The sequence below is a fragment of the Thunnus maccoyii genome, chromosome 22, assembly GCF_910596095.1.
Source record: "Thunnus maccoyii chromosome 22, fThuMac1.1, whole genome shotgun sequence".
In the NCBI taxonomy this organism is placed as follows: Eukaryota; Metazoa; Chordata; class Actinopteri; order Scombriformes; family Scombridae; genus Thunnus; species Thunnus maccoyii.
In genome coordinates this window covers 22,451,775-22,479,355 of record NC_056554.1, presented here as the reverse complement: position 1 = coordinate 22,479,355, position 27,581 = coordinate 22,451,775, and the positions used below count along the sequence as shown (strand labels likewise).

At 37.7% G+C, this 27,581-nt stretch overlaps 2 protein-coding genes across 5 annotated transcripts; both read left to right on the top strand.

Annotated features, from left to right (window-relative positions):
• The first annotated feature begins 393 nt into the window (after window positions 1-393).
• On the top strand, window positions 394-11,558 carry LOC121889981 (endothelin receptor type B-like). The gene is made up of 7 exons (XM_042402229.1): window positions 394-846; window positions 2,687-2,814; window positions 3,563-3,761; window positions 9,709-9,861; window positions 9,971-10,104; window positions 10,275-10,383; window positions 11,460-11,558. Exons 1-7 carry the CDS (start codon window positions 394-396, stop codon window positions 11,556-11,558), a joined length of 1,275 nt encoding a protein of 424 aa, XP_042258163.1.
• A 2,470-nt stretch (window positions 11,559-14,028) lies between these two features.
• On the top strand, window positions 14,029-21,962 carry LOC121889642 (transmembrane protein 184C-like). 4 transcript variants are annotated; one of them, XM_042401773.1, is made up of 12 exons: window positions 14,029-14,194; window positions 15,423-15,596; window positions 15,920-16,050; window positions 16,326-16,362; window positions 16,738-16,943; window positions 17,030-17,104; window positions 18,131-18,224; window positions 19,026-19,138; window positions 19,230-19,329; window positions 20,492-20,569; window positions 20,666-20,759; window positions 21,195-21,962. In XM_042401773.1, exons 2-12 carry the CDS (start codon window positions 15,480-15,482, stop codon window positions 21,467-21,469), a joined length of 1,320 nt encoding a protein of 439 aa, XP_042257707.1. In that variant the 5' UTR covers window positions 14,029-14,194; window positions 15,423-15,479; the 3' UTR covers window positions 21,470-21,962. The 4 variants fall into 4 exon arrangements, with proteins under 4 accessions (XP_042257707.1, XP_042257708.1, XP_042257710.1 ...); XM_042401774.1 differs by having other exon boundaries at window positions 14,029-14,253; XM_042401776.1 differs by lacking the exon at window positions 14,029-14,194 and adding an exon at window positions 14,261-14,404.
• The last annotated feature ends 5,619 nt before the right edge of the window (window positions 21,963-27,581 follow it).

Below are 27,581 nucleotides of genomic sequence, written 5' to 3'. Positions count from 1 at the left end.
AACCCTGAGAACATCTAGAGCCTCTAGAACTTATTTGCAAACTGATTCTGGAGTCACAGCTGTGGCATTTTACAACAGGTTCTGGAATCAGAGCAGGTTCTAGAACTGGTTTCGGAATCCATTCTGTAATAAAACCAAGTTCCAGAAACACAGCAGGTTCCAGAGTGGACTCTAGATTTACATTTGGTTCAGGAATTGGTTCAGTAGTCTCTGATGGTTTCTGGGGTCAAAGCAGTGGATTCAGGAATCACGGTGAGATCCAGAATGGGTTCCAGAGTTCCCTCCATACCTGGGATGTTTACCTTGCTCCTGGTAGTTTGGTGTTTGACATTGTTTTCCAATCCAGTTGGTTGCCACAGTAACATTTCATCTGAGCCGTCTCTATCAGATCTGATGATACCAGACCTGCCTGGTTTCTATGGCACCGACCCACCAATATTAGCAAGGATCTTAGAGCGAGAGCCACATCTGGTGCAAGAGACAGTGAACAAACCCCTGTCCTCTCTGGAGCCCGAACCAAGAAAGTCAAAACACGCGTTTGAGTTGAAACACAAACATGAAAGAAAACCTCACTCGTCTTCCTCCAACTCCTCCATGACAGTCCGTAAGCACTCGGAAAGGCTCCCTAGCTGCGTGCAGGCCACATCAATCAAGACAGCCTTCAAGTACATCAACGTGGTGCTGTCCTGTTTGATATTTGCTGTGGGGATCATAGGAAACGCCACCCTGCTGAGGATTATCTGCCAAAACAAAAGCATGAGGAATGGACCCAATGCTCTGATAGCGAGCCTGGCTCTGGGAGACTTGATCTACATCGCCATCGACATTCCAATCAACGTCTACAAGGTACTTTAGTATGTCGTTAATGTTAGGGTTAGGTTTAGGTATTCAAATGTTATATTTACATATTTGTTTGTTTAGATGTTTCTCGCTTCAGATATCTTTGTTTATTCACTGATACCTGAGCTGGTGTACTCAGATCCTTTACTTAAGTAAAAGTACCAATACAGGAATGCAAAAACACTAAGTCAAAGTCCTCGATACATCTTTTTTGACCATTAATTTGGACCTTTGTCCTTTGGATTACATTTGTTTGGACAGGCCACTACTTTGGATTGTAATAAACTGTCGTTACAGGAGGATTGTATACAATATGTTTGCTATAACTCGTGGTCCCTCTACAATAGGGTCTCAAGATATGGTGTTTGTCTCTGTAAATTTAGCTTATATTGTGGTTTTTGTTACAGTGTTACAGTATAATCTATCTTTACTATTTACCCACTATAACTGCAGTGGTGGAAGAAGTATTCAGATCCTTTACTTAAGTAAAAGTACCAATACAGCAATGTGAAAATACTCCATTACGAGTAAAAATCCTACATAAAAAATCCTACTTCAGTAAAATAAGTATTAGCAGTAAAATGTAGTTAAAGTATTGCAGTAAAAGTACATAAGTATTATGAGCTTGATGTAGTTCAAGTATTGCAGTAAAAGTACATAAGTATTATGAGCTTGATGTAGTTCAAGTATTGCAGTAAAAGTAGTGGTTTGGTCCCTCTGACTGATATATTATTATATATGACATCATTAGATTATTAATAGTGAAGCATCAGTGTTAGAGCAGCATGTTACTGTTGTAGTTGCTGGAGGTGGAGCTAGTTTCAACTACTTTATATACAGTTAGATAGTTTAGTCCAGTGGTCTCCAACCTAGGGGTTGGGCCCCTCCAAAGGTCACCAGATAAATCTGAAGGGTTGTGAGATGATTAATGGGAGAGGAAAAAATAAGAAATAATTTGTATTCATTTTTTGGAGTCTGAACAGAATTTATTTTTTGTTTTGTGAAATATTGGATCATTACTGGATATTGGATCTCTTTTGGCCTTTAACAATTATTTAAATGAAACTGAGTGAGAAGTTTGGAAGTAAAATCACTATTTGTGAAATCGCGCTGTTGTTTTTTGAGAGTTCAAAAGACGAAAAAGTTGGAAACCAATGATTAAACAATGTGTTGTATTTAATGATATATGAGTAGAATATGTTTATTTATGTAAAATCTTAATCAGAAAAGTAACCAATAACTATACTGTAGCTGTCAAATAAATGTAGTGGAGTAAAAAGTAGAATATTTCCTTTGAAGTATAAAGTACTCTAGCATAAAATGGAAATACTCTAGTAAAGTGCAAGTACCTCAAAGTTGGCACAGTACTTGAGTACATGTACTATGTTACAGTCCACCACTGGCTAAAGAGTTAAACATTTGATAATAAAGTCAGTTAAGTGTGTCACTCAATCTCATCCCTAAACTGGATACTATAAGATAAATACAAGCACCTCTATATATTTTAATTATGATAAATGTTTTTTTTTTCTTTTTTATTTACCATCACTACCAGCTGCACTTTTTCTAGTTTAACCTCTCAATAGGACTGGGATGTAGAGGTTACTGGGTTGCAGAGGAGCAGAAATGCATTATGGGTACACAACACATCCCCATGTTGGCTGTGTGTGTTGTGTGTCTCACTCTGGAGGTTGAGTGTTGCACTGATAAAAGCACCAAAATATCCTACTGACTGTGATAACACACCAAACACACGCTGACACTGATAACACACATGCAGCCACTGTGATATTATGTTAATCTGATAATGCTGTGTGTGTATGTGTGTGTGTGTGCGTGTGTGCAGCTCCTGGCCATGCGGTGGCCGTTTGCAGACAGTGCAGTTGGCCTCTTCCTCTGTAAGCTGTTTCCCTTCCTGCAGAAAGCTTCAGTCGGCATCACCGTCCTCAACCTGTGTGCCCTGAGTGTGGACAGGTAACTCACACCTGTAATTAGTATTCCCTGGCCCTTAATCATAACCATAACCCAAACTTAGTTCTAACCTTTAGCCTAAAACCAAGCCTTGACCCTCAATTTAGTTTGTGTAGCACATTTCATGCACAAAGGAAATTCAAAGTGCTTTACATAATGCATTAAAAACATGAAACACAATGTCAAACTTTAAATCACAAATTAAAAGGATATGAACCACACAGCCTACAGGGAACATATGAGAAGGTTTTGACATAATCAATGTGTTCTTTAAGCTGTAATCAATTATTAGTCCTAGCTTTTTGGGCTTTAGACTTACCGTTATTCTCAAGTGAGGTCTTTGATCAGTTATTTAGAAATTCTTTTTGTTTACTGAAAATAATACTAATAATACTAATAATAATATTTTGTAATAGAGCCTACTTAGTGACAGTTTGTTTGCTTTCAACAATTCTGCATGAGCACATAACATATACGAGTAAGAACCATGTGTGCTATTAAATCAGTTGGACCAAAAAATTTGTACAGTAAAAGAACAAACCAAACATTATTTTGCTGGTTGGTGTGTTTTACTTGAAAACTTGATAAATACATTTGCATCCAATTAGATATGATTAAGTCATGTTTACATGTGACAATTGTGCTACTTCTGCAAAAACCATAAAAGTATTCATTTTAACAAGTGACCTGTTTCCTTGAACTGACAATTTCTTGTGATAAAATAAACTAAAATCAATGCCCTTGTACTCAGGTATCGTGCAGTGGCGTCTTGGTCACGAGTGCAGGGCACAGGTGTTCCCACCGTTACGGCGTTGGAGATCGTGGCGATCTGGCTGCTGTCCGTGGTGCTGGCGGTGCCCGAGGCCATCGGCTTCAACATGGTCACCTTCGACTACAAGAACGTTACCATGATGACCTGCATGTTGCAGCCCAAGACACCTTTCATGATTGTGAGTGTATGTGTGTGTTTACAGAATGTGACCGGAAGTGTCTGTTTGCATGTGGGCAGGAGAGGGAAGGGAGAGTGTATACAACATGTATGTGTTTATGTGTTGATGGATATCTTGTGCTCTGTACACAGAGCTAATGAGCAGAGTTGTGGGTGGCAGCCGCACCAGCTTCTATAAACCTCCCTACAGGTTTAATACAGAGCTAGAGGGCTTCAGGCTTGGATCACTGCAGAACCTGTTATGGTGTTTCAAGGAACCTTTATTGGGTTTTTCTCGAGCTCTGCCATGCTCTAACAGAGACTGACAACCTTTTTTGTCAGATGCACCACCACAGCCTTGTCAGATAACCTCAAGCACCCCTTTAACGACCCCACCCAACATGTTCCAAATGTGTCCATTTGCATAGATTCTAAACAGGACATTTCAATTAATTACAAGTGGATATTGTTACAATAATGTTCAATTTTAATGTTCATAGAGTATAACAGAGCTGTCAGTATTTGGTCAGTTTTGTCAAGTTTTCTACTACCAAATGCAGTGGTAGAAACGGAATGTTTCAACCATTTGTCCATTAATTTTAACTAACTATTTCAACAGTTTATCCTTTACTATTAGCTAAAAAGTTGAATTGTTTATCCTTTACTTTAGGTAACAATTTCAGCTATTTATTTGTAAGCTTTTGTGAACTCTTTCAGCTATTTATTCATTGCTTTTAGCTAATTTTTCAGCAATTTTCCTCCATTTCTTTAAGAAGAGCCCCCTGGGGTACAGGTACCCTGGTTGGGAATCTCTGCTCCAACAATTCTAAAGTAGAACCATTTTAAGGACACTTTTAAAAAAACAAAAAAGAAATTATTTAGAAATGTATAACCAAAGAACTGAAATTAAACTCTCAGTGGCAAAAAAGTTGTTGGGAAAGAACAACCCTTTCAAAAACCTTGCGTAACATCATCACATTACTTTCATTTAGTATGGCCACTTCGCTGTGGTGCAGCTTTTGTTGTTTGACAACCATGAATAAATATATAAATTAAATTTTGAAGTTGGCCTAGTTTATATTAAGGCATACTATGTTAGTTTCAACAGTTTCGTGCATGATCTAAATTTGAATTTCCATGACAGAAAGTTCTATAACAAGTTAAATTTAAACAATTAATTCCCGTAAGATGACTCTCAGTAATATAACGTAATAGGTCATGAGTAAAGGCATAGGGTACACTGGGGGCTTGATCTCATCTTATCTAGATGATGGATGGTCTCTCTAGGGAAAATAAATGTACTCTTAGGCCCATTTCCGCAATCTCTTTTTTGTTGTGTTTCAGGGCGAAGTCCCTGTAACTCAGATAGTTTGAAGCATAATTTCCTGTTTATGTCTCCAGGTCATGACTTGGCTAAACACACTCAACCCAGACACTCACGTCTCAATCTGGGTCTGCTAACCTGCTATCAGTCTTTAAACATGGCCTTTTCAAAAAAAAATTTTGGATTTATATATTTTTTGAATATTGAAATTAAACCCTGTTGTAACAAGGCAGTTGAGTTAAAGGAGCAAAAAGTGGTTCTTGATAATATGCATCTACAATAATACAAGAGGGTTCTACCACGTCCAGTGAAAGTTACAGAGTTTTAAATATTTTTATGAGGGTTGTTAAGGGGGTTGAGGGTTCTGCCACGTTTAGAAAAGCTTTAGATTGCAATATGATACTCAAGAATTTTTGAGGGTTCTAGAATGTCAGAAGAATTCTAGAATTAGTAAGACATGTTGTGCTGTACTACAATATGTATGTACCTTTATAGGGGTTCTAGAATGTAAAATTAAAAAAAAAAAAATCTTTCCATTATGAGGAAATGTTGTGAAAGTTATTTTGCCTTTAGAAACCTTCAAAGTTTTTTCAGTGTTCTCTGGAGCCCCAGAAATCCTACAAGATTATATATTTTTTAATCTTGTTCACATAGAATGATAACTTGTGCAAACCAGATAGTATAAAATTAAAGTTGGGTTCTCTACAATATTTTGCCACCCTCATTTATATTAATAGGATGGACGAAATATCAGCAACACTTAAATAATAGGAACACTCAATATAATTCTCTCCAGTACACCACCATGACCCACTACAACCTTAATAATAAAGTTAGGTAGAATTATTACCTTTCTAACAATGTCAACAAAAACTGAAAATGTGTAAGCTTCATAAAAGAAGACTTTATGGCAGAACCGTTGTGTTGGATTGCATTAGATTGTAAGAGAGTTTAGAGAGGTTGTTTTCCATCATCTGAGTAAGTGGGAGCATGTAGATGTTGAACAGAAGAGGCCCCAGAATGGAGCCTTGGGGAACTCTACATGTCATGTTTGTATGCTCAGATGTGTAGTTACCAGTCGATACAAAGTAATCCCTGTCCTTTAAGTAGTAGAAACCCAGCCAGTTTTCCAGCCTGTCTAACAGTATGTTGTGGTCAACTGTGTCGAATGCATCACTGAGATCTGGTAATACCAAGACTGACATTTTGGCACTGTCTGTGTTTAAGTGGACGTCATTCAAGACCTTCACAAGAGCAATCTCAGTGCTGTGGTGTGTTGTAAATCTTGACTTGAAAACATCAAAACAGTTGTTGAGTGCCAAGAAGCTGTTAAACTGTTACAAAACAGCCTGTTATTTAGATAGTTAAGAACATTTGAAATTGGGTCTTTACTTTAGAAACAAGTCTTGCTTTTCCTTTGAGGCCAAAAGTAGAGTTGTTGCTGCCAACTTTATGTCTGTGCTGGATTATGGCGATGTTATAAACATGCCTACACGTGCAGAATACAGTCTACCATGGAGCACTGAGGTTCATTTCAAATTTTAAAGCCCTTACTCGCCATTCCTCTTTGTATGCTCGGGTTGTATGGTCTGTCTTGTCCACCTGTAGACTTAACCATTGGCATATTCTTATTTATAGATTGATTGATTGGTTGATTGGTTGATTGATTGATTCATTGATTGATTGATTGATTGATTTTATGAATATAGAAGACAATGAATCCAAGGGATAATATGTAAAAGTGAGAACACTTGTTTCCAACATAGTCCCCGATGTCAGAGAAACAGGGCAGACAATAACACATACTATCCACAGAATCCTCTAAAACAATAAGCAACAAAAATTCAAAGACAACCTCAATATAAAAACAACAGACGTGAAACTTTTAGTCACAATCAGTACATCCTAAAGCATTTTACAAATAATAAATAATGAAAAAACACAATATATGCACACAACCTAACTGGTCATCTTACTCCAGAGATGAGCCTAGACCTGACTGCTAAAAACCCCTCTGGATTCTGACAGTTTGATGCTAAATGGAAGGCTGTTCCACAGTAAAGTCCCTGTATAAATAAAAGGAGCTCCGAGCTATGCTGTTTACTCCTGGCACCTTGCATGAGCGCACATTAGCTCTGATGTTGTTTCCATGCTGAGTAAGGATCGTGACTATCGGCAAGAATACGGTACAGCAGGAAAAAAAAGAAAAGGTAGAAAATAATATTTTTGTCTTTTTTTTTTTAGAAAAAAGTAAACATCCAACAATGGCTCATTGGCAAAACTATTACTGAAACAGTTTAGTCATGCTGCAGTGGAAACTATTACCGAAACAGATTAGTTATGCTGCAGTGGAAAAGTAAACAAGCTTTCTGTTTCTTGCTGACAGCTGTTTTACGCTCATTTATGGTTTAACTGTATATAAAGTGGCTCAAACTAGCTCCGCCTCCAGCAGCTATAACAGTAACATGCTGCTCTAACACTGATGCTTCAGTATTAATAATCTAATGATGTCATATATAATATAAAGAACAATTTACAGCCATGTTAAAAATCCATGTAACAGAATTGCAACTGCCTTATTTGAGCTGGATTTAGTCTCTTCCTTGTGTGTTTGATGTATGTAATCCCTATCTGTTGTGTTTTATTTTCTACTTAAACTGAAACTGGTGTGCTGCCTTAGTCAGGTCTCCCTTGGAAAAGAGATTTCAATCTTAAGGGACTTCCTGGTTACAGAGAGGGGAGGCGGATGGGGAGACATGATATCATTTCCCTATGGAGATAATGAAGCATGGATGATGATTCATTGTTGACTGAGCCACAGCCATGCTATATGGGTAGCAATAGAACAAGGCACTTGAACATTACATCACAAACACACACACACACACACACTAGGGGTGTGCCTGAATACAAATACGTTATTTGGCGAAGCACAAATAGTGTGCTTTTTATGAATATTTGTTTCATACAAATATTTGAAAATTTCTTTGAAAGAAAAGAACAAAAAAAAACATGTCAAACACAGCAGGTCTCAACGAGGGGAGTCACATCCACCTGCTACATGACGCACATTTCCTTATTTGGACATCACTCCCGGAGTTGTGTGTGTTCCCCAGAGATAGAGCTGAACTACTGACACAAGTGAAGTGTTTCCAAGGGACCCTCCATAACCTGTTGTTCCCCTTCTCCTTTCCACAAAGTTAGGTTGTAAAAAATAGGCAATAAATGCAAAGTGCAAAGCAATAATCAGATACAAACAGATGATAATACAAATACTGGGCTCTCTGCACATCCCTAACATACACACACAACAATCGAAAACATAACACTGAACAGGCCATAGGTAGTACTTTACAAACAGGCTTTCATTGAATAATGCTGTTCCCTCTGCTTGGAATCAATTGCAAAATTACCTGAATTTTCAGGAGGTGGTCTTACTGAATGCATCTATCTACTAAAGGAAGGAATGTCTGTCTGTATGTCTTCGGCGTACCTCTTGAACCGTTCAACTGATCAACTCCACACTTGGTGGGTGCATTGCTGGGGAACAAAGGGAGTGCGGTGTCGAATTTAGTGCAATTTGGACATGCAATACATTTAATATTAATAAACTTTGAATAAACCAGCTATCAGTGAGCCCCTTCGCTCTGTGCAGGGTCAGGGCAGAACTCCAGGGCCAACTGACTGCAGTATGTCAGATAGACCAGTGACTTATACCCAATGTCTAGACAGAAAGCGTAGCATTAACAGCACGTTTAGCACATCAGTAGCGAGTCACTACACGGGAGGCATTCAGGTACATTGTTGAGCATAGGTCACTTGCATTTTAGAAGTGCTCGGAGCCCAATACACAGTGACTGTAGTTCAGCACGTAAAACAGAGCAAATACTTTCCACGGGCAGTTCAAAAGCAGTTTGTCTCATCTGCTCTGAGACCGTGGCGATTGTGAAGCACAACTACAGACAAAGCACAAATCTTTGGAGCAAATATACCCGCTCAAATCCAAACTGAAGGCACAGAAAATAGGAGCAATGTAAGAGCCCAGTATGACTTTATTTTAGGATGCACATTATTTTATTTTTAAGTGCAGCCCTAATCTTATTTGAAATGATAAAATAACACGTATTTGCTATCAGAGTACGTAGCCTATTATTTATATCATCTGTCTATAATAGAATGTTAGTTTCTTTCATGTTGTTGGTGTATATACTCATTCACACCTCACATCGACTGTATTAAGTTTTTTAATGTGCTGAAGTGGCGGCCAGAGACAAAGCAATCGGCCTGTTCCCAACAGGAACGTTTTGAACGGGCACTGCGCTACTTTAAAGTAATTCTAAATGACCTGGAAGCACATGTGGCTGTAGATGTTTTGACTGACTCACATTGCCCCTGTTTGATCCCTGATGTTGATGATTTATGATGAATATTGATGAATATTTTTGATATTTTGTGATTCTTTAATTTATTCTTTACTTTCATTGTAAATTGTTACATGTTTTTTTTATGTCTGCAACCCTGTTAATTGTGCTGCTGCCTGTCTTGGCCAGGATGCAATGAAACTTTTCCTGGTTAAATAAAGGTTAAATAAAAATTAAAAAGGTAAAAAAACATCTCTCTGAAAGTGTGTTTCTTTGTGTTCCAGTTTTACCGGGATGCAAAGGACTGGTGGCTGTTTGGCTTCTACTTCTGCGTTCCTCTGGCCTGTTCTGTTGTTTTTTACAGCCTGATGACCGGTGAGATGCTCAGACATCAGAAAGGAAGTCTGAGGATCGCACTGAGTGAACACCTCAAACAGGTGCACATACAAACACAAACACACAAGTACATATGGTAGGATATGAGGAGCATGATTTGAGATGACGATGTTACACAAGCATGTTTCTGAGGCAAATTTCTCTCCACAGCGTAGAGAAGTAGCTAAAGCTGTGTTCTGCCTGGTGTTGATCTTTGCTCTGTGCTGGTTTCCGCTCCATCTGAGTCGCTTGCTGAAGTGGACCGCCTACAAATCCAATGATGCACACCGCTGCGACCTGTTAAAGTACGTGCCCTACACTTTTCCTCTCTCATAGTTTTTGTGATTGTTATCTCTTCTCTGTTTGCAGTTTACAAATCATCTTAATAATCATTTATTTCACTTTTACTCTTTGTATTTTCACTGTTGTTGTCTTCTCTTCCTTCAGTTTTTAAAGTTATGTGTTCTTGTTGTAGTTTCCTCTTGGTGCTGGACTACTTCAGCATCAACATGGCAACCATCAACTCCTGCATCAACCCCATAATCCTCTACTTCGTCTCCAAGAAGTTCAAAAACTGCTTCAAGGTAAAAACACAACTACAGTGTTGAGGATAGTAAAGAGCTAAGAGTCTCTGCTTTTCCCCCAGTCAGTGTGACATCGCAACAAGGTCACTGGGTCAGAGGGCGTGAGATATAGATACAACAGACACAGAGAGGAAGACTCTATCAAGATTGCAGAGTTTGTGTGGGTAGAAAGGGTAGTTCAGACATCTAAACATAGAAAGGTTGTGACCTTTGATAAAAGACTTGCGGGAAGTGAGCAGTGACATGTTGGGTTAAAGGGGCACTCCACTGACTTTACAAGGTCAGTTTACTCATGTATGTGTATTCTGGGGCTCTACAGGAGCTTAATAAAGTCTGAGAAAATAACCCTGATGATGTCATAGTGGTGTCAGCAAGGACAGCTTGGGCTCAGATTACAAATTTAGAGCCTTTAAAGCCTGCGTTGCTGCGGATGTGGTACATGAGGATTTACCAGAAAGGGAGGGTCAAATCGAGTTGCTAGGTGGGAGGGGAAGTGTCTCTCCTTATTTCCATTAATTTTTTTTAAACATATCTTCAATATTACTTAACATAGTAACACAGGACTCTCATGGATAATGTAACAACATTATAGGTTTATGTTATAACCACCAGTTTCAATTATTTCAACTTTGTTTCTGAGAAATCATGTTTTGTCCTTCATTTTGGCATCATTGATGGATTCAAATGCTTAGTTGTTGCAGCTGGGAGTCGTAGTTAACTTCTACCCTGAAGTTTTTATGTCCTCAGTCTTGTACCTTCAACTTTTTACCAAAGAGCCAGATATTTCATGTCATGAGTCATGTAACATTGTGGCACTCTTTGAAATGACAGTATTGGGTTGCATTATGGGAATTGTAGGATATGGTGTATATAGAGTTTAATATACAGTATATACTAGGGACTAAATGATAGGATATCTTGACCTCTGCAGCATCACTTTCAACCATTCTTTTTAAATCTGTCTCTTGTGAGTCGACAAACTTTATAGAATTGCCATACTAAATAGCTGGAGTACCCCTTTAATCAAACTGCCTCTCCCTCTTTCTCTCTGTCTCTCTCTCTGTCTCTCTCTCCAGTCCTGTCTGTGTTGTTGGTGTTATTCTGGCTCTCTCTCTAACAGTATGCTGCCTCTCCACCATGGGACGAGCCAGCAATACAAACACACTGACCACTGAGTGAGAGTGAGAGAGAGAGAGAGAGAGAGAGAGAGTGAGTGAGAGAGAGAGAGAGTCGCCCTCATCTGCAATCAGCAGTTCAAACAACGAGGACGTCTGACGCAGACGCTGAAAGAGACATTGTTGTGTTTGGGAGAGAAGACAAAAAGATGGAGCGAGACATTGTGTGTGCGTGAAACAGCTGATAAACACCTCTATATCAATCATTTTTACCTTTTCATGGTGTATTTATGCAGTTCTAAATATAAATGTATTTTTATTAAGTGCAAATTATTTTATAGTGATATATTGTACACTATATGGTCTGTGCATGGGCTTAATGTTCAGCTGTCCACTTACTTTTGGCCACGTTGTGTATTTATTATTATGTTTTATATGTAAAATATTCAATTACAACTCTACCTGTAAAGAAATAAAAATAAGTCTGAAGTTTAAAGCCTCACTAGTAGCCTCTAGTGACTGAAATGTGTATTACATGCCAAAATAAACACGAAGCTGTTGACAGAATAAACAAAATACTGATGATGTTTCTGCCTCAGTCGACTAAATTGCACACACTTTAAACTTGAGAGCTAAATCAAATTATCTTTTATTAATTTTCCAGTACGCTGCCCACAATTAAGAGCTGTTGTAAACACACACACACACACACACACACGGTCATATGGTTTCCAGCTGAAGCTCTCTACAGACTCCACAGCTACGCTTTGAACTAAATGCTTACATCACCATGTTAACATGCTCACAATGCCAATACATCCAATTGTTGTTGAGATTTTCGTCTGGGCCAAAGTTGTATTGAACTGTGGTTCAGCTGAAACGTAAACAACCTGATAAACCTGTGTCCTTGTCTGCACACTTCCCTCTGTTGATGGTCCAGCTGGAGGAGGAGGAGGTGTAAGAGCCAAAGGTCATCATAATATACTGTAAAACTGCTGTAAATAAATAATTATATAAGATAATTGTTGACAAATTGTGAATATTTTTTGCTGTCTAAAAGATGAGTTGTGTTTATTTTTTCTGTTAGTTGCCTATAATTCAAGTATACTGTGGGTGTATTACTAGGTCATTATTGTTAAAGTGCACCTCTAAAAAAAATCCAAAAGTCTTATGTAATTTGGCTCAATACAGCTTTTTTGACTATTAATTTGGATATTGTTTTTGGACAGCCTACTCCTTTGGATTGTAATAAACTGTCATTTCAGGAGGATTGTATACAATATGTTTGCTGTAACTCAGGGTCCTCAAGATATGGTGTTTGTCTCTGTAAATGTTGCTTATATTGTGGTTTTTGTTATAGTGTTATAGTGTAATCTATCTTCACTATTCATCTGCTAGAACTGCAGTGGTGGAAGAAGTATTCAGATCCTTTACTTAAGTAAAAGTATCAATACATCAATGTAAAAATACTCCATTACAAGTAAAAGTCCTGCATGAAAAATCCTATTACAGTAAAAGTACATAAGTATTATGAGCTTGATGTAGTTAAAGTATTGCAGTAAAAGTAGTGGTTTGGTCCCTCTGACTGATATATTATTATATATGACATCATTAGATTATTAATAGTGAAGCATCAGTGTTAGAGCAGCATGTTACTGTTGTAGCTGCTGGAGGTGGAGCTAGTTTACACTACTTTATATACAGTTAGCTAGTTTAGTCCAGTGGTTCCCAACCTAGGGGTCGGGCCCCTCCAAAAGGTCAGCAGATAAATCTGAGGGGTGGTGAGATGATTAATGGGAGAGGAAAGAAGAAAAAACAAATTTGTGATACACAAATCTGTTCTCAGTTTTTGGACTTTTTCTCTAATCTTTGATTTGTGGTGAAATATTGGATCATTTGAACATTTATTGAAATGAAAGCATGTGAGAAGTTTAGAGGGAAAAATCACTATTTGGTGGAGCTGTTAACAACTCATAGACATGTGAAATGTGACCCCGACTACACACTGCTTTTTGTAAGACGTCAAAAGCCAAAAAGGTTGGAAACCACTGGTTTCATCTTTAACAATGTGTTGTATTTTAAAAGCTTATTATATTATCCATTGTGTCAAATCTTCATCTGAAAAGTAACTAAAGTTGTCAAATAAATGTAGTGGAGTAGAAAGTACAATATTTCCCTCTGAAATGTAGTGGAGTGGAAGTATAAAGTAGCATCACATGGAAATACTCAAGTAAAGTACAAGTACCTCAAAATTGTACTTAAAAGTACAGTACGTGAGTAAATGTACTTAGTTACTCTCCATCACTGTAGGACTGTGTGGGCTATGAAGAAGCATTTACACGTTCGTGTCACGAAATAAAAGTTACAGAAAATGTAAAATAAATAGGATATGAAAAATGCAAACGATGTCAAAAAAAGTATTTCTGAGTGAGCAGTATGGCCTGAATGTGGATTAAAATATCATTAGATTAAGATAATTAAATTTGTGCCGCTTTTCCTCCAAACACGTGACTGATGGAGAGAGAGATGGTTGAGATTCCTCCCGGTGACGTGAGCGCGTCAACACGGGGAAACAGGAGGACAAACACGGACTGCTGCAGCACCCTGACGCCGGCGGATCGGCTGTGTGTTGTTCGGCCTACGGTGACGGATTAAACGGATCGGTGTGATCGATCATCGGGGCCGGTGATCAGCCGGTGAGCGGATCAAACGTCAGTTGGCGGTGTGCGGTTGGGCGGAGGAGATGCGTTGCCTGGTAACAGAAACAGGACAGGAGACGAAAACAGGCCAACCGTCATCTTCAGCTCTGCTAAGATTCAACATTTATCTCATCGTATTTTAGCTAATTTATTCCTGCAACCACATATTTTGACGACCTGGCAGATAAAAATGACAAATCTTCATATTTATGTTCGAAAAATACACTGTCATATTTCTATGATCTGGTCTGTACTGTTTATTGATATGTTTATCGTGACCTACTGCACTTTATGGTAATTATTTAGAGAATAATATAATATTTTATTGCATTTTATTGTATATGGGGTAATTATAATATTATGTAATGTAATATAGGACCTAAATATATGTGTTTTTACTGCCACATACATTATACTGTAATGTTTGATGATTCAGTAGCATAATTCCTGTAAAACTAGCTAGCAGTTAACTAAAGTCTAACTATTCAACTTTCATTGATAAAAAAAATAAGGAATAATATTTAAAACTGTGTAATTTCACATTTTATGGACTAACGTGAACTGGGCTATTGTTTTTGAACACAGTATAGGCTATTCCACCAAATTCAATTTACTTGAATGGAAACATGTAATATGTTAGCTAGTGATGCTAGCTTCCACTTTCATAGATGCAGACACATTTTTTATTTAATCACAGTCCATAAAAATATATATCTAGAATTATCCTTTAAAAATATATTATTATTATATATATATTTTTTTTTTCATTTGGTGAATTGGATTTGATTGAACATTTCAAAGTGACACACAAATACGCTGTTGGCCAATAACAAACATTAGTTTTGTTGACCACTAGGTGGTAATGGTCCAATATTTTTCTTATTCGGATGCGTCAACTTCGACAGAATTTTAAAAAACAAGTCGTTGTACCTCTGGTTGGTTGGTTTGTGCTAAATTTTGTAAAATCCAAAGAATGTTTTGGTTATTTTGTGTTAAAGACTTTGAAAGAACTAGATTGATCAAACCAAACAAATCTGGACAACTTGTCTCTCTACCCTGACTGTTTATTCATCAGTTTTACCCATCCAATCAAACCCCACCACAGGTTTATGAGCTTGTGTTCAATGAAACATGGATACTGTACCTTGTTAAAAGTAAGAAAAAATGGAAGATAAAAGAAAAGATGTGTCATCAATTACACATAATCTGTCTCGTTGTTCCTCAGGTGTGGCCTGTGGTTTAGGATGTGCCTGTAGTCGACGCTGAGGGTAAAGCAGCCATCATGCCGTGTACGTGTGCAGAGTGGAGGAGGTGGATTCGCCCGCTGGTTCTGGTTCTCTATGCTCTTCTGCTGGTGGCCGTGCTGCCGCTCTGCATCTGGGAGCTGCAGAAAGACAAGGTACACTTCTGTCTTACAAATTTGCAGTGTTGGAAGATCAGATCCTTTACGTTAGTAAAAGTACCAATACAGCAATGTAAATATTAACAGCAAAATGTAGTTGTAAATGTAGTGGAGTAGACAGTACAATGTTTCCCTCTGAAATGTTGTGGACTGGAGGTATAAAGTAGCATCAAGTGGAACTACTAAAGTAAAGTACAAGTACCTCAAAATTGCACTTAAATACAGTACTTGAGTAAATGTGCAAAGTTGGATGTTACATTTTGATTTAGGCTACTTTTAAGCTGTTAGGGTTCATGTCTTTCTGTCTCTCTCTCTGCCAGGTTGGGACTCACAGTAAAGCCTGGTTCATAGCCGGCGTCTTTGTCTTTCTGACAATCCCAATTTCACTTTGGGGGATTCTGCAGCATATGGTTCACTACACACAGCCTGAGCTGCAGAAACCAATCATCAGGTGGAGACACACACACTCACACTCTTTAAGTTAGTTTAAAGGATTTTTTCACCTCAATAAGGAAAGAAAAGAAGACTCATTGTTGGGTTCTTTTGGCCAAAACACACAGCGAGTTTGCACCACAGCTTTCACAATTTAACATCATTTTGGGTAAACTGTTCCTTTAACTTTCATTACTTTTCAGAGGCAACAGAGCGCATGATACACATATATACACAAACACACCAAGTATATTGGTTACATAAGATGACGCACTCTCTGTCTTTCTCCTGCAGGATACTATGGATGGTGCCAATTTACAGTTTGGACAGTGTGAGTCATTATTACACACATTCACACACAAACACACACACAGAGGAGTTCCACTACGTAGCCATGGCAACAGGACTTAATTGGAGACGATGGGACGATGTCACAAGACCAGTCATCGAGTTACACAGAAACACACACACTTCTGTGTTTTTGACTGTTTTCTTCTTTTACAGTCTGATATCACTTAACTCCATTACAGTTAATGAAATGATCTTTGGTACTTGATCTTTCTTTCTTATGACTTTGTATAATCTTGGCCTGAACAAAATCTTTTATTAATGTTTTATCATGACTACATATTAAAAATAATCCTGTTTACTTCCCCTCCTTCATCTCTCTCTACATCCTATCACTTCTTCCTCCTCCCCTCTCCAGTGGCTGGCTCTGCGTTATCCTAACCTGGCCATCTACGTGGACACGTGCAGGGAGTGCTACGAGGCCTATGTCATCTACAACTTCCTGGTGTTCCTGCTGAACTTCCTCAGTAACCAGTACCCCAGCCTGGTGCTCATGCTGGAGGTCCAACAGCAGCAGCCCCACCTGCCCCCGCTCTGCTGCTGCCCCCCATGGCCCATGGGAGAGTAAGATATACACCAGTGGGGACACAGTATATGATGGACTGATGTATGTATGTATGGATACTAAAACGTTCCTCTTTCTCTGTTAGAGTGCTGCTGTTCAGGTGTAAGCTGGGAGTCCTCCAGTACACTGTGGTCAGACCAGTTACCACGGTGATAGCATTGTAAGTTTCCTTCTGTGACCAAGGTAACACCACCATGGGTTTGTCACTGTAACCACGTTGACAGACACCACTGTATGTTTCCTACTGTAACCATGGTGACAGCTTTGCAGGTTTCTTACTGTAACCTTGGTAACTGCTCTGCAAGTTTCCTACTGCAACCATGCAACACCACTGTATGTTTCCTTTTGTAACCATGGTGACACAACTGAAGGTTTCCTACTGTAACCATGGTGACATCACTGTATGTTTCCTACTGTAACCATGGTGTCAACTTTGCAAGTTTCTTACTGTAACCATGGTGACTGCTCTGGGAGTTTCCTACTATAACCATGGTAACACCACTGTATGTCTCCTACTGTAACCATGGTGACAGCTCTGCATATTTCCCACTGTAACCATGGTAACACCACTCTATGTTTCTTACCGTAACCATGGTGACGTGACTGTACGTTTCTTACTGTAACCAGGTTCACAGCGTTGTAAGATTCTCATTTTAACTACGGTGATTGAGAATTTTCCTACTGTAACCATGGTGACAACATTGTAAGTAGTTTACTGTGATAGTGTTTCACACGGTACTCACTGTAACCTGTAACTATAGTGATAACACTGCATGTTAATCACACCATGGTAACATATAATAATAGTTAGCAAAGTAGCTAACTGTAACCATGGTGATAACACTGTATGTGACCTGTGGTAACATGTATGCTAATAGCACTGTCTATAATGGTGTAGTCACATCAGCTCTCCAAAAGTAAACAACAGTGGCTACTTGCTGTGTTTTGAAGGTCAAAGGTCAGGACCAGGCATTGGCTCATACAAACTAAATGCCCTTGAATTTAACAGTGGTGACTAAATGAAAAATATGTGAATGCAAAATGATGTAATTATGATAATAATAGCAATGATAATACAAAAGAAATTTGACAGAAGGGGTGTCATCTGAAAACACAGTAACAGGTTGAAGTTCCTGTTGTGTAAGAAGCTGAATGTTTGATTTTTTGTTTCCATCTGTGTCTGCAGGATCTGTCAGCTCTGTGGGGTTTATGATGAAGCCAATTTCAGCTTCAAAAACGCCTGGTCATACCTGGTCATAATTAACAACATATCACAGCTGGTAAAAACGCATCACGCACACTGTGATTGTGAGGATTGTATTGTATTGTCATGTTAATGTCTTAGTCCTAACCCCAACCCAGCTTACACTTTCCAGCTGTTACTTTTCCCCACACTCAAAGCGTAAAGAATTCACAGACAATTTAACAAATTTTGAATTCAGTATGATTCAGTTCAACAAGTAAACTGAATCAAACCGACATCTTCACTCATTTTTTTGGTTTGTCTATGATTTTGTTAACACCTGCTGGGATGATGCTCAAGTTTTTTAGTATTTCTGTCTTTGTCATTGTTGTTGTCCTCATCTTATTATTTTGTGTTTGTTCCTCTTGTGTTGTGTGTGCCAATATTATTATCAACCTAGAATTGATTTTTATGCCCTCATCCATGGGTGGAGTGTGGCATAAAAATCAATTCTAGATTAATAATAATAATATAAATATAAAAAAAATAAAAAAAAGCCTTTAATAAAAAGGAAAGCTGCAAGCACCTTTAAGACCACTAGGGGCAGTTGGAGCAAAACAAGCAATAAATGTTCTGACCACTAGGGGCAAAATGCTGTCTATACCACATGGAGACACACAACTCACAACATGTCCCAACATGGAAAGCACTTGCAAATTGAAAAGACATACTTTAATTCAAACCAACATACAGATACAACAGTTTTGGACAAAATTCTGGTGACATTATAGTTCCTGATCGACCTGCAGGATGTTATCATTCATAGGCGTTAATGTGTTCTGCTGGCTTGTGTCATATGTGTTGAAGTGTAAATGAGTCTCTCTCTCTCTGTCGTCAGTTTGCCATGTACTGCCTGGTGTTGCTCTACCGATCTCTCAGAGAAGAGCTGACTCCCATCAGGCCTGTGGGCAAGTTCCTCTGCGTCAAACTGGTGGTGTTTGTCTCCTTCTGGTAAGGATGGATGGACTGGGAGGGGGAGGGAAGGAGGGAGGGAAACTGTGCTGATGTATTCATCTCTCTGTCTCTCTTTGTCTCTCTGCAGGCAAGCTGTGTTTATAGCGTTCCTGGTGAAGGTCGGTGTGATCTCGGACAAACACACCTGGGACTGGGACAGTGTGGAGGCCGTGGCCACTGGACTGCAGGTACACACGTTTATAAACACACAAACCAAATGGCTGCCTCACAGTCATGCGACCTTTGACATTTGATTTATTCACTGCCATGTTGGCTGCCAGAGGAGTTCTGGCAGTTGTAATTTCTCACCTTGACAGCAGAGAACAAAAAGAAAAGACCACAAAAGCTTTAATTCAGACAGAAATGTTGTTCTGAGAGACAGAAGAAACAATCTTTTCACACTGGAATACACTCAGCTGATCATTGGTTGTCTATAAAAACATGCAGAATCAGGGCACTGACATTTATAAAATGCTGTCATTTGGCTTAAATCAGATTCTTGTTGTTGGTAGCTATGGTGTTTCTGCAACTGAAAATCAGTTATTGATTGATTAACTGATTGAATAATCGAACCACAGAGGTGAAAAGTAACTAAGTACATTTACTCAAGAGCTGTACTTAAATCCATTTTTAAGGTACTTGTACCTACTTCAGTATTTCCATTTTATTTGTTTTTATACGTCCACTCCGTTACATTTCAGAGGGAGATATTGTACTTTTCAATCCACTACATTTATCTAACTTACTTTTCAGGTTAAGAACTTTTAATAAAAACATATTGATATGATGATAACATATGAAGTTTATAAGATTAAACCAGCAGTTTTGGTTTGTGACAAAAAAGCAGTGTCTAGTTGCGTCTCCTTGTCGTGTTTCAGGTGTATAGTTTCATTTCATTAACTGTTTGAGGCCCAAAGAGATGAAAATGATTCAATATTTCACAAAACAGCAAAGGGAAAAGTCCAAAAAATAAATGCAAATGTTTGGATTATTTTTTTCTTCTTTCCCCTCCTCTCTATATATGGAACAGAGAAAAATTTGTAAATAATTGTATTTCAATGTATTCAATTGGCTAAACATGCATGTTCTGTGTTTTCGCTACCATGTTTCATATTTGTATTTGAACAACATAGTATGACTACAGAGTTTTATTGAAGCACGCATCAACTATATACTAGAACCCTATAGCTTAAGTGAAAACGTAGATCTCCCATTAATCAGTACTTTTACTTGATACTTTAACTACATTTTGCTGAACTTTTACTTGTAATGGAGTATTTTTATATTGTTGTATTAGTGCTTTTCTTTGAGGAATAGTTGTGAATACTTCTTCTGCCTCTGTTCATCCAGGACTTCATCATCTGCATAGAAATGTTCCTGGCTGCCATTGCTCACCACTACACCTTCACCTACAAGCCCTACGTACAGGTAAACTATCTATCTATCTGTCTATCTATCTATCTATCTATCTATCCATCCATCCATCCATCCATCCATCTATGACTTATTTATCTGCCGATCCAGGAAGCAGAGGAGGGATCGTGTTTCGACAGCTTTCTGGCCATGTGGGATTTCTCTGACATCAGAGCTGATGTCACAGAGCAGGTTCGCCATGTTGGTGAGTGTCTGACTCAGCATTCTAGGGCTGGAACTAACAATTATTTTCTTTATTGATTAATGAAATAGTCAATTATATTCTAGATTCATCAAATAATCATGTAAAATGTCAGTAAATATGGGAGCAATTTCCCACAGCCCAAAGAGACGTCTTCAAATGTCTTTTTTTGTCCGACCAACAGTCCAAAACAGTCATGTATGACAAATAAAAGCAAATTCTTACATTTGAGAAGTTCAAACCTGCAAATATTTGGAATTTTTGCTTTAACAAAAAGAAGAAAGCAATTATTCCATTATCAAAATAGTTGCTGATTCATTTTTTGTTGATCAACTAATCAATTAATCGACTAATCATTGCAGTCCTGCAGTATTCACACTGCCTGATTTGAGAATATATATCTGCAGCCGTGGTAAACACTCTCTAACCCTCCGTCAGGTCGGACGTTTCTTGGTCGTCCCAACAAGATGTATTTTGGTTCGGCAGCCCGACCCGAACACACCGAGCACACCGGCCTCCTCACAGCAAGCTCCCAGGACCCCGTTGCCGTGGCAGCCACATCAATGCCCTCCTCCCCCTCCTCCAGTGGGCGGTACCAAGGCCTCGGCCACACCCCCGCCCCACACTCCATCTCCGCTCCTGCGGGGTTCACCTCCTCGTCCTGGGAGGACGACAGCGATGGCTCGCCTTCGCGGGCAGGTGACATCCATTAACATGGTGACATCACCAGGAGCACACAGCAAGGGGCGGGGCTATTTCTCTTCATTTACGTCCCTTGATGTGCTTCATGGCTGTGGACAAAGACACTCTCAGATTCTGTATTAAAGTCAGAATAAAAATATAAACATGAACTGAACTCTCATCTTCAAATTTGTGGAAAAGAAGCAAAGGAAGCAGAGAAGAGAAAGAGATTACACTCTCTGATGTCAAAGCCATGTTTGTTGAGAAACTTTGGTATTTTTAAAATAATTATCGAGTTTTAAGTGTTTGAAATCTGTATTTTGATGTCTAATGATGTCATTTTGATAAATGTACCTCTAGCTGTTGAAAAGGAAGGAAGAGTTCGTGTTTTCATCAGAAGGGGAAGCAGGTTGTTTGTTTTCTTGGTTTTACACTCCAACTGTGCTGAAGTGTCCTTGAGCTACTCTTGACTTGACTTTCTTCTGGTCCAGAATAAATCTACATCTCATCTGTCATTAACAGGAACTGTGTTGTTGTCATCTTACTTTAAGTACAGGACTGCAACTAATTATTATTTTCATCATCGATGAATTGTTTTGTCCATAAAATGTCAGGAAATTGTTAAAAATGCTTGAGCCCAGGGTGACATCCTCAAGTGTCTTGTTTTTACTCGAACAACAGTCAAAAATCCAAAGAAATTCAGTTTACTATCATGTACGACACAGAAAAGCTTCACATCATCAAATTTTAGGGTTTTTTTTGACTATGATTATTTGATTACCAGAATTTGAATTAATTTGTTGTCGATCGACTAATCATTCGCAGCACAGTTTCACTCCAGCGATTACAAAGTCAGGCAAAGTCTTCAAAAACACGTCTCTGAGGAAGAAGGAGACAAGTCGAACAACAGAAAAACATGGATGTAACATCTGTGAAGACCACTTGAGGAGACATTTTGAAGCTTGGGTTCGATGTACCACTCATTGTCATCTTTGTCAGTTACTAGAGCCAGAAAATCTCAATGTAACTCAATTTAGGGAATAAATATAAAGGCAACACCACAATATTCCTCTTTGTAAGCCTGAACAGGTTCTTTTTTTCAAATCACCACTGAGAGACACATGAGTAGAAAAACGTATTATGGAGAGTAAATCAATAATCATGTGAATCCTATATTTCCAGAGGCAAATTAAGGTTCTCCATTGACTTCAGTACAGTGAGAGCTGTCCTGGAGCAGCATCTAGTGGCCTTCAGAGGAACTGCAGAAGAGTTGATCTTAACAATCAGCTGTGGAAATGTTTTCCACTTATAAAAAATAACTTCCTGGTTACATAAGACATGCTTGTATGCCACCAATGAAGATTTTAACCCAAGTTGTGACTCAGACATGTTTTCCAAACCTCTGTGAGCTTTGAGAAAATGAAGGTCTGGCTACACAATGACAAATTACAACACAGCAGACTCATCTTTTTTTTTTTTAATACTTTATTTTAGTTCTGTGACAATATTCATACTGGGTTCACAGACCCAAGTTAATCATAATTCAAGTGTTTTATGTGCAATAGTGATAACTAATCATAAAAAAATTACATAATTCTGATTCATGAGTAAAAGAAATAGAGGCCAGACAGCATCTATGGATCAGAAAAGACAAGATCTATCTATCTATCTATCTATCTATAGATAGATGTCAGCGTTTTGGTGTAAACAAATCAAATCATAAACATCCCACAGTATTAAAAAATGATATAGTCAATATGTATTAAATGTAAACAGTATATTATAACTAAATATATATATAAATATACAAAAAGTGTGAAATTGCTAATAATACACAACTTATTTACTAATTATAAAACTGATAGCTAAGATGTCTTAATCCATAAATCATCATTGTACATGTAATGAAATTATTAATATATTAAAATTGTCCTGTTCCCACTTTTAGATAACAATAGCTTATATATCAGAATTTCCAAATTGGAATGTCAGATTTGGCCTTGATATATGCAGATGGTTAACCAGCAGCCTGATCAGTAGTGTTACAGGGGGGGATGCTCTGCTTTCATTACATCACGGCCTGTTTTGGGCAAAGTTGAAACATGATGCACACCTGGCGCAGCAGTAGAGTTTTTATTAGATCAATTCCACAGATCTACACATTTAACAACTTTTCATTTTGTTACAGACATACTGCGTGGTGGTGCAGCAGGTATGCAGACTGTATACAGAATTCACAACCAGGCTCCAGACATATTTATCTGCTAAATCTGCCTTTTTTGGCTTCTACTTCTGAAACTATTGTTTGCATTTCACTAGCAGCCTATAAAGTAGATCTAGTAGTCAACTGCCTTTTCTCAGGTCAAAGGACCTGTGAGAAAAGGCAGTTGAACTTTATAAATCAGGAAAAGGATATAAAAAGATATCCAAAGATTTGAAAATGCCAATCAGTAGTTTTCAAGCTCTAATAAAGAAGTGGAAAATTCGGGGTTCTGTTGATACCAAGCCACAGTCAGGTAGACCAACAAAGATTTGCTTGATGCACAATAAGGAGGTACTTGAACAAAAATGGGCTGCACGGTTGAGTTGCCAGAAAAAAGATGTTACTACGCCAACGCCACAAAACAGCCCGCTTACAATGTGCCAGACAGCACCTAGACAAGCTTCAAAACTTCTGGAACAAAGTCATTACGAGTGATGAGACCAAAATTAAACTTTATGGTCACAACCATAAACACTATGAATGGTACACATCTTACAAATTCTGCCAGGGTATGTAGACTTATGACAACAACTGTATATGGGCTAAATTCAGAGTAGAAGATTTCTATTCTAAACTACATACAAACTTTCATAAGTTTGTATGTTATTAATAACTTTTATTAACAGCATTCTGAGTAGTAGTATAATAGTAGCATAATGAAAGTATTGTATTAAATTGTATTAAATTGGATTATAATATTAGCTGGTTAATATAATTAGTTAACCTGCTGCATATTAAAATATACTAAATTAAAATTTAGCCAAATTTTAACCTTGACTTTGAGTGATATCTGCACAGCACCAAATCAGGCTCTTGCAGACCTTCTGTACATATTATTGATAATACATCTTTTGTAAAATTATCCAGAATTAACAGGAAACTGATGGGAGATGCTAAAACAGACTAAATAATAAATAATCTCCTGTTGGAATTTGTCCTTTGAAAACCTCTTGAAAAGCAGTTTTTTTTTCTTCCCGTTGAAGCTCCTCTCTTGAAAAGTTGTTCTGCCTGATTCGCCCTCAGCAGTAGACATGGCAGAAAAGAAGAAGAAGAGGAAGCGGTCTGACTCCGCAGCCTCCGGCTAGTCCTCCTTCATGTCTGAAGAGTCATCAGTCAGGTAATGTAATAGCCTATCACAAATGAGCAGCTGTGATGTCATGGAAAAACACACTGTAAGACGTTTTTACTGACAAAATCCCAATAAAGTTCTCTCATTTCTCATCTACATATTTCATGTGGAATAATAAGGACATCTGTTTTTTAATGGCATCGTCACAACAACATTATTCTGGTGAATCAGTTGTTTAATAGGAATAGTTTACTGATGAGGAGTTTTTTTCATTACAGAACAACATCCCTGTAACACCTGTTGCTATGAATTTATTGTTTTTGCAACAACACTGTCTATGCAAAAAACAATTAGTATTTGACATGTATTAATTTGTGACTTTCCTTTAATAATATCCACATCACTATATCATATATATAATTTCAATAAATGTTCAAATGATCCAATATTTCAGCAAAAATCAAAGATTAGAGAAAAAGTCCAAAAACTCCTAATACTTATGTACTTTTACTGCAATACTTTAACTACATCAAGCTCATAACACTTATGTACTTTTACTTCAGTAGGATTTTTCATGCAGGACGTTTACTTGTAAAGGAGTATTTTTACATTGCTGTTAGTAAAGGATCTAATTTTTCCACCACTGCTGGTTTCACACAGGCCTCCAGAAACTAGAATATGGTGTTTACATGTGCAACACATAACCGTTATATCATGAACACCTGCTCATACTCGTATGCACTCAGTGTTTTACAGTGTGGAGTCTATGCTGGTGCTGGAGGCGGTACTAAACCAAATGTAAATAAACGACGGGAATTTCCGTCTTTTCTGCCTGCGCAGTACTGACTGTCTCTGTGCCAACAACGTTAAGAGAGATGATTTGGGTTTAAAAAGGAACAAGGAGGGAGACATTTTGGAGATAAATGTAAGTAGTCATTCATGATTCTCAGCTGCAACCTTGTGGCGGGAAGGACAGGCTGAAAGTGTGTTTGTGTGACCGAACAGACGACTTGGTGTTTGTGTTTGTGGCTCGCAGCCAGTTCCTGCAGTAAATACGGGTGTGTCGTTTTCTGTATTCCGAAGTGCAGCAAACTGGAATTCATGTGACTTTGTCAAAAACGGTACCAGTAAAGATATGACAGAGGTTGTTACCTTATACTGTAATAGGAAGGTTTAATATGGTTTTGCTGATTTGTACCTAAACTTGGTTAAATTCAGAGTAGAAGATTTCTATTATAGGCTTCAAATAAACTTTTTTCAACAGAATCCCGAGCACATGAAATTATAATGAAAGTATTACATTAGATTGGATTATAATATTAATTAATATAATTATTAATTATTCTATTCTAGATCTATATTCCGACTATTTTGGCACCTACTGCATATTAAAAATACTATACTTCAGCTTTAAAACTTAAATTTAGCACAATTTTAACCTTGACTTTGAATGACCCCCACACAGCACCAAATCAGACTCTTGCAGACCTCCTGCACATATTATTGATAATACATCTACTGTAAAATTATCCAGAAGTAACAACAAACTGATGGGAAATGATAAAACAGACTAAATAATAAATAATCTCATGCTGGATTTTATCCTTTATAAACCTCTTGAAAAGTTTTTTTTTCTTCCCGTTGAAGCTCTCGTCTTGAAAAGTTGTCCTGCCTGTTTGACTCTCAGCAGTAGACATGGCAGAGAGGAGGAAGAGGAAGCGGTCTGACTTCACAGCCTTCAACCAGTCCTCCTTCATGTCTGAAGAGCCAATGAGCTCCTGCAGTGATCCATCAATCAGGTAATGTAATAGCCTATCACAAATGAGCAGCTGTGAAGAAGTCTAAGAAGTTTTTACTGACAAAATCCCAGTAAAGTTCTCTAATTTCTCATCTACATATTTCATGTGAAATAATAAGGACATCTTTTTTTATAATCTCGGCTCCACAACAACATAAATCTGGTGAATCAGTTGTTTAATAGGAATAGTTTACTGATGAGGAGTTTTTATCAACAACAACATCATTGTAACACCTGTGGATGATGTAAAGGTGTTTAGTTCAATCCCTTCTGGTTTCTGTTTGCTATTTCAGAAACAACCAAGAATTAATCATAAATTTTACCGTCTTTGTTTTTCTTTGCATCTCTGTAGTAACAATAAATCTCATACTGGAATCATTTTGTCAACAACTTGAGCAGGAAAAAGGCCTGGCTCAACAAAATTAAGATCCTTTCCAACTTATTCATAGATTTCACACAACTAAGATATAGTTTTTTAAAAATTCAGAAAGATATTGATATAAGTTTTACATTTCTGCACTTTTATGAGACTCTTGGAGACTTTTGGAATAATGTGAACAGCCATATTAGTGAAAATTATATTATTATTTTGGAAACATTTGGCAAACTAGAGGATAACATTCATTTGAATTCTCATATGTTTATTACTATCTTTTCTTTTTTTATTGTTTAAATTTCATATTCATAAAAGCAGATTTAAAAGTAAAAAAAGATCAAACATCACATCGATGTAATTTGTTTTTCTTCTAATCAAAAGGCTGTAAACACTATTAATACTTGTTTTTGTTTAAAGTCGTATGAACCGTAACTCTCTCTACCTCTGAGTTTTTGGTTTTTCTTCTGTAAACTGTATGATGTTTGTTTTCTGTATGATAATTTTGTGGTAAAATAATTTGTTATTGTTTCTTTATGCCAATAAAGAAAGGGGGAAAAACAAATACAAAAAATATGTTTTAAGTTCAGTGAGTCTCAGGTTCAGGTAGTTTGTACTTCACATTTACACAAATGTCTATA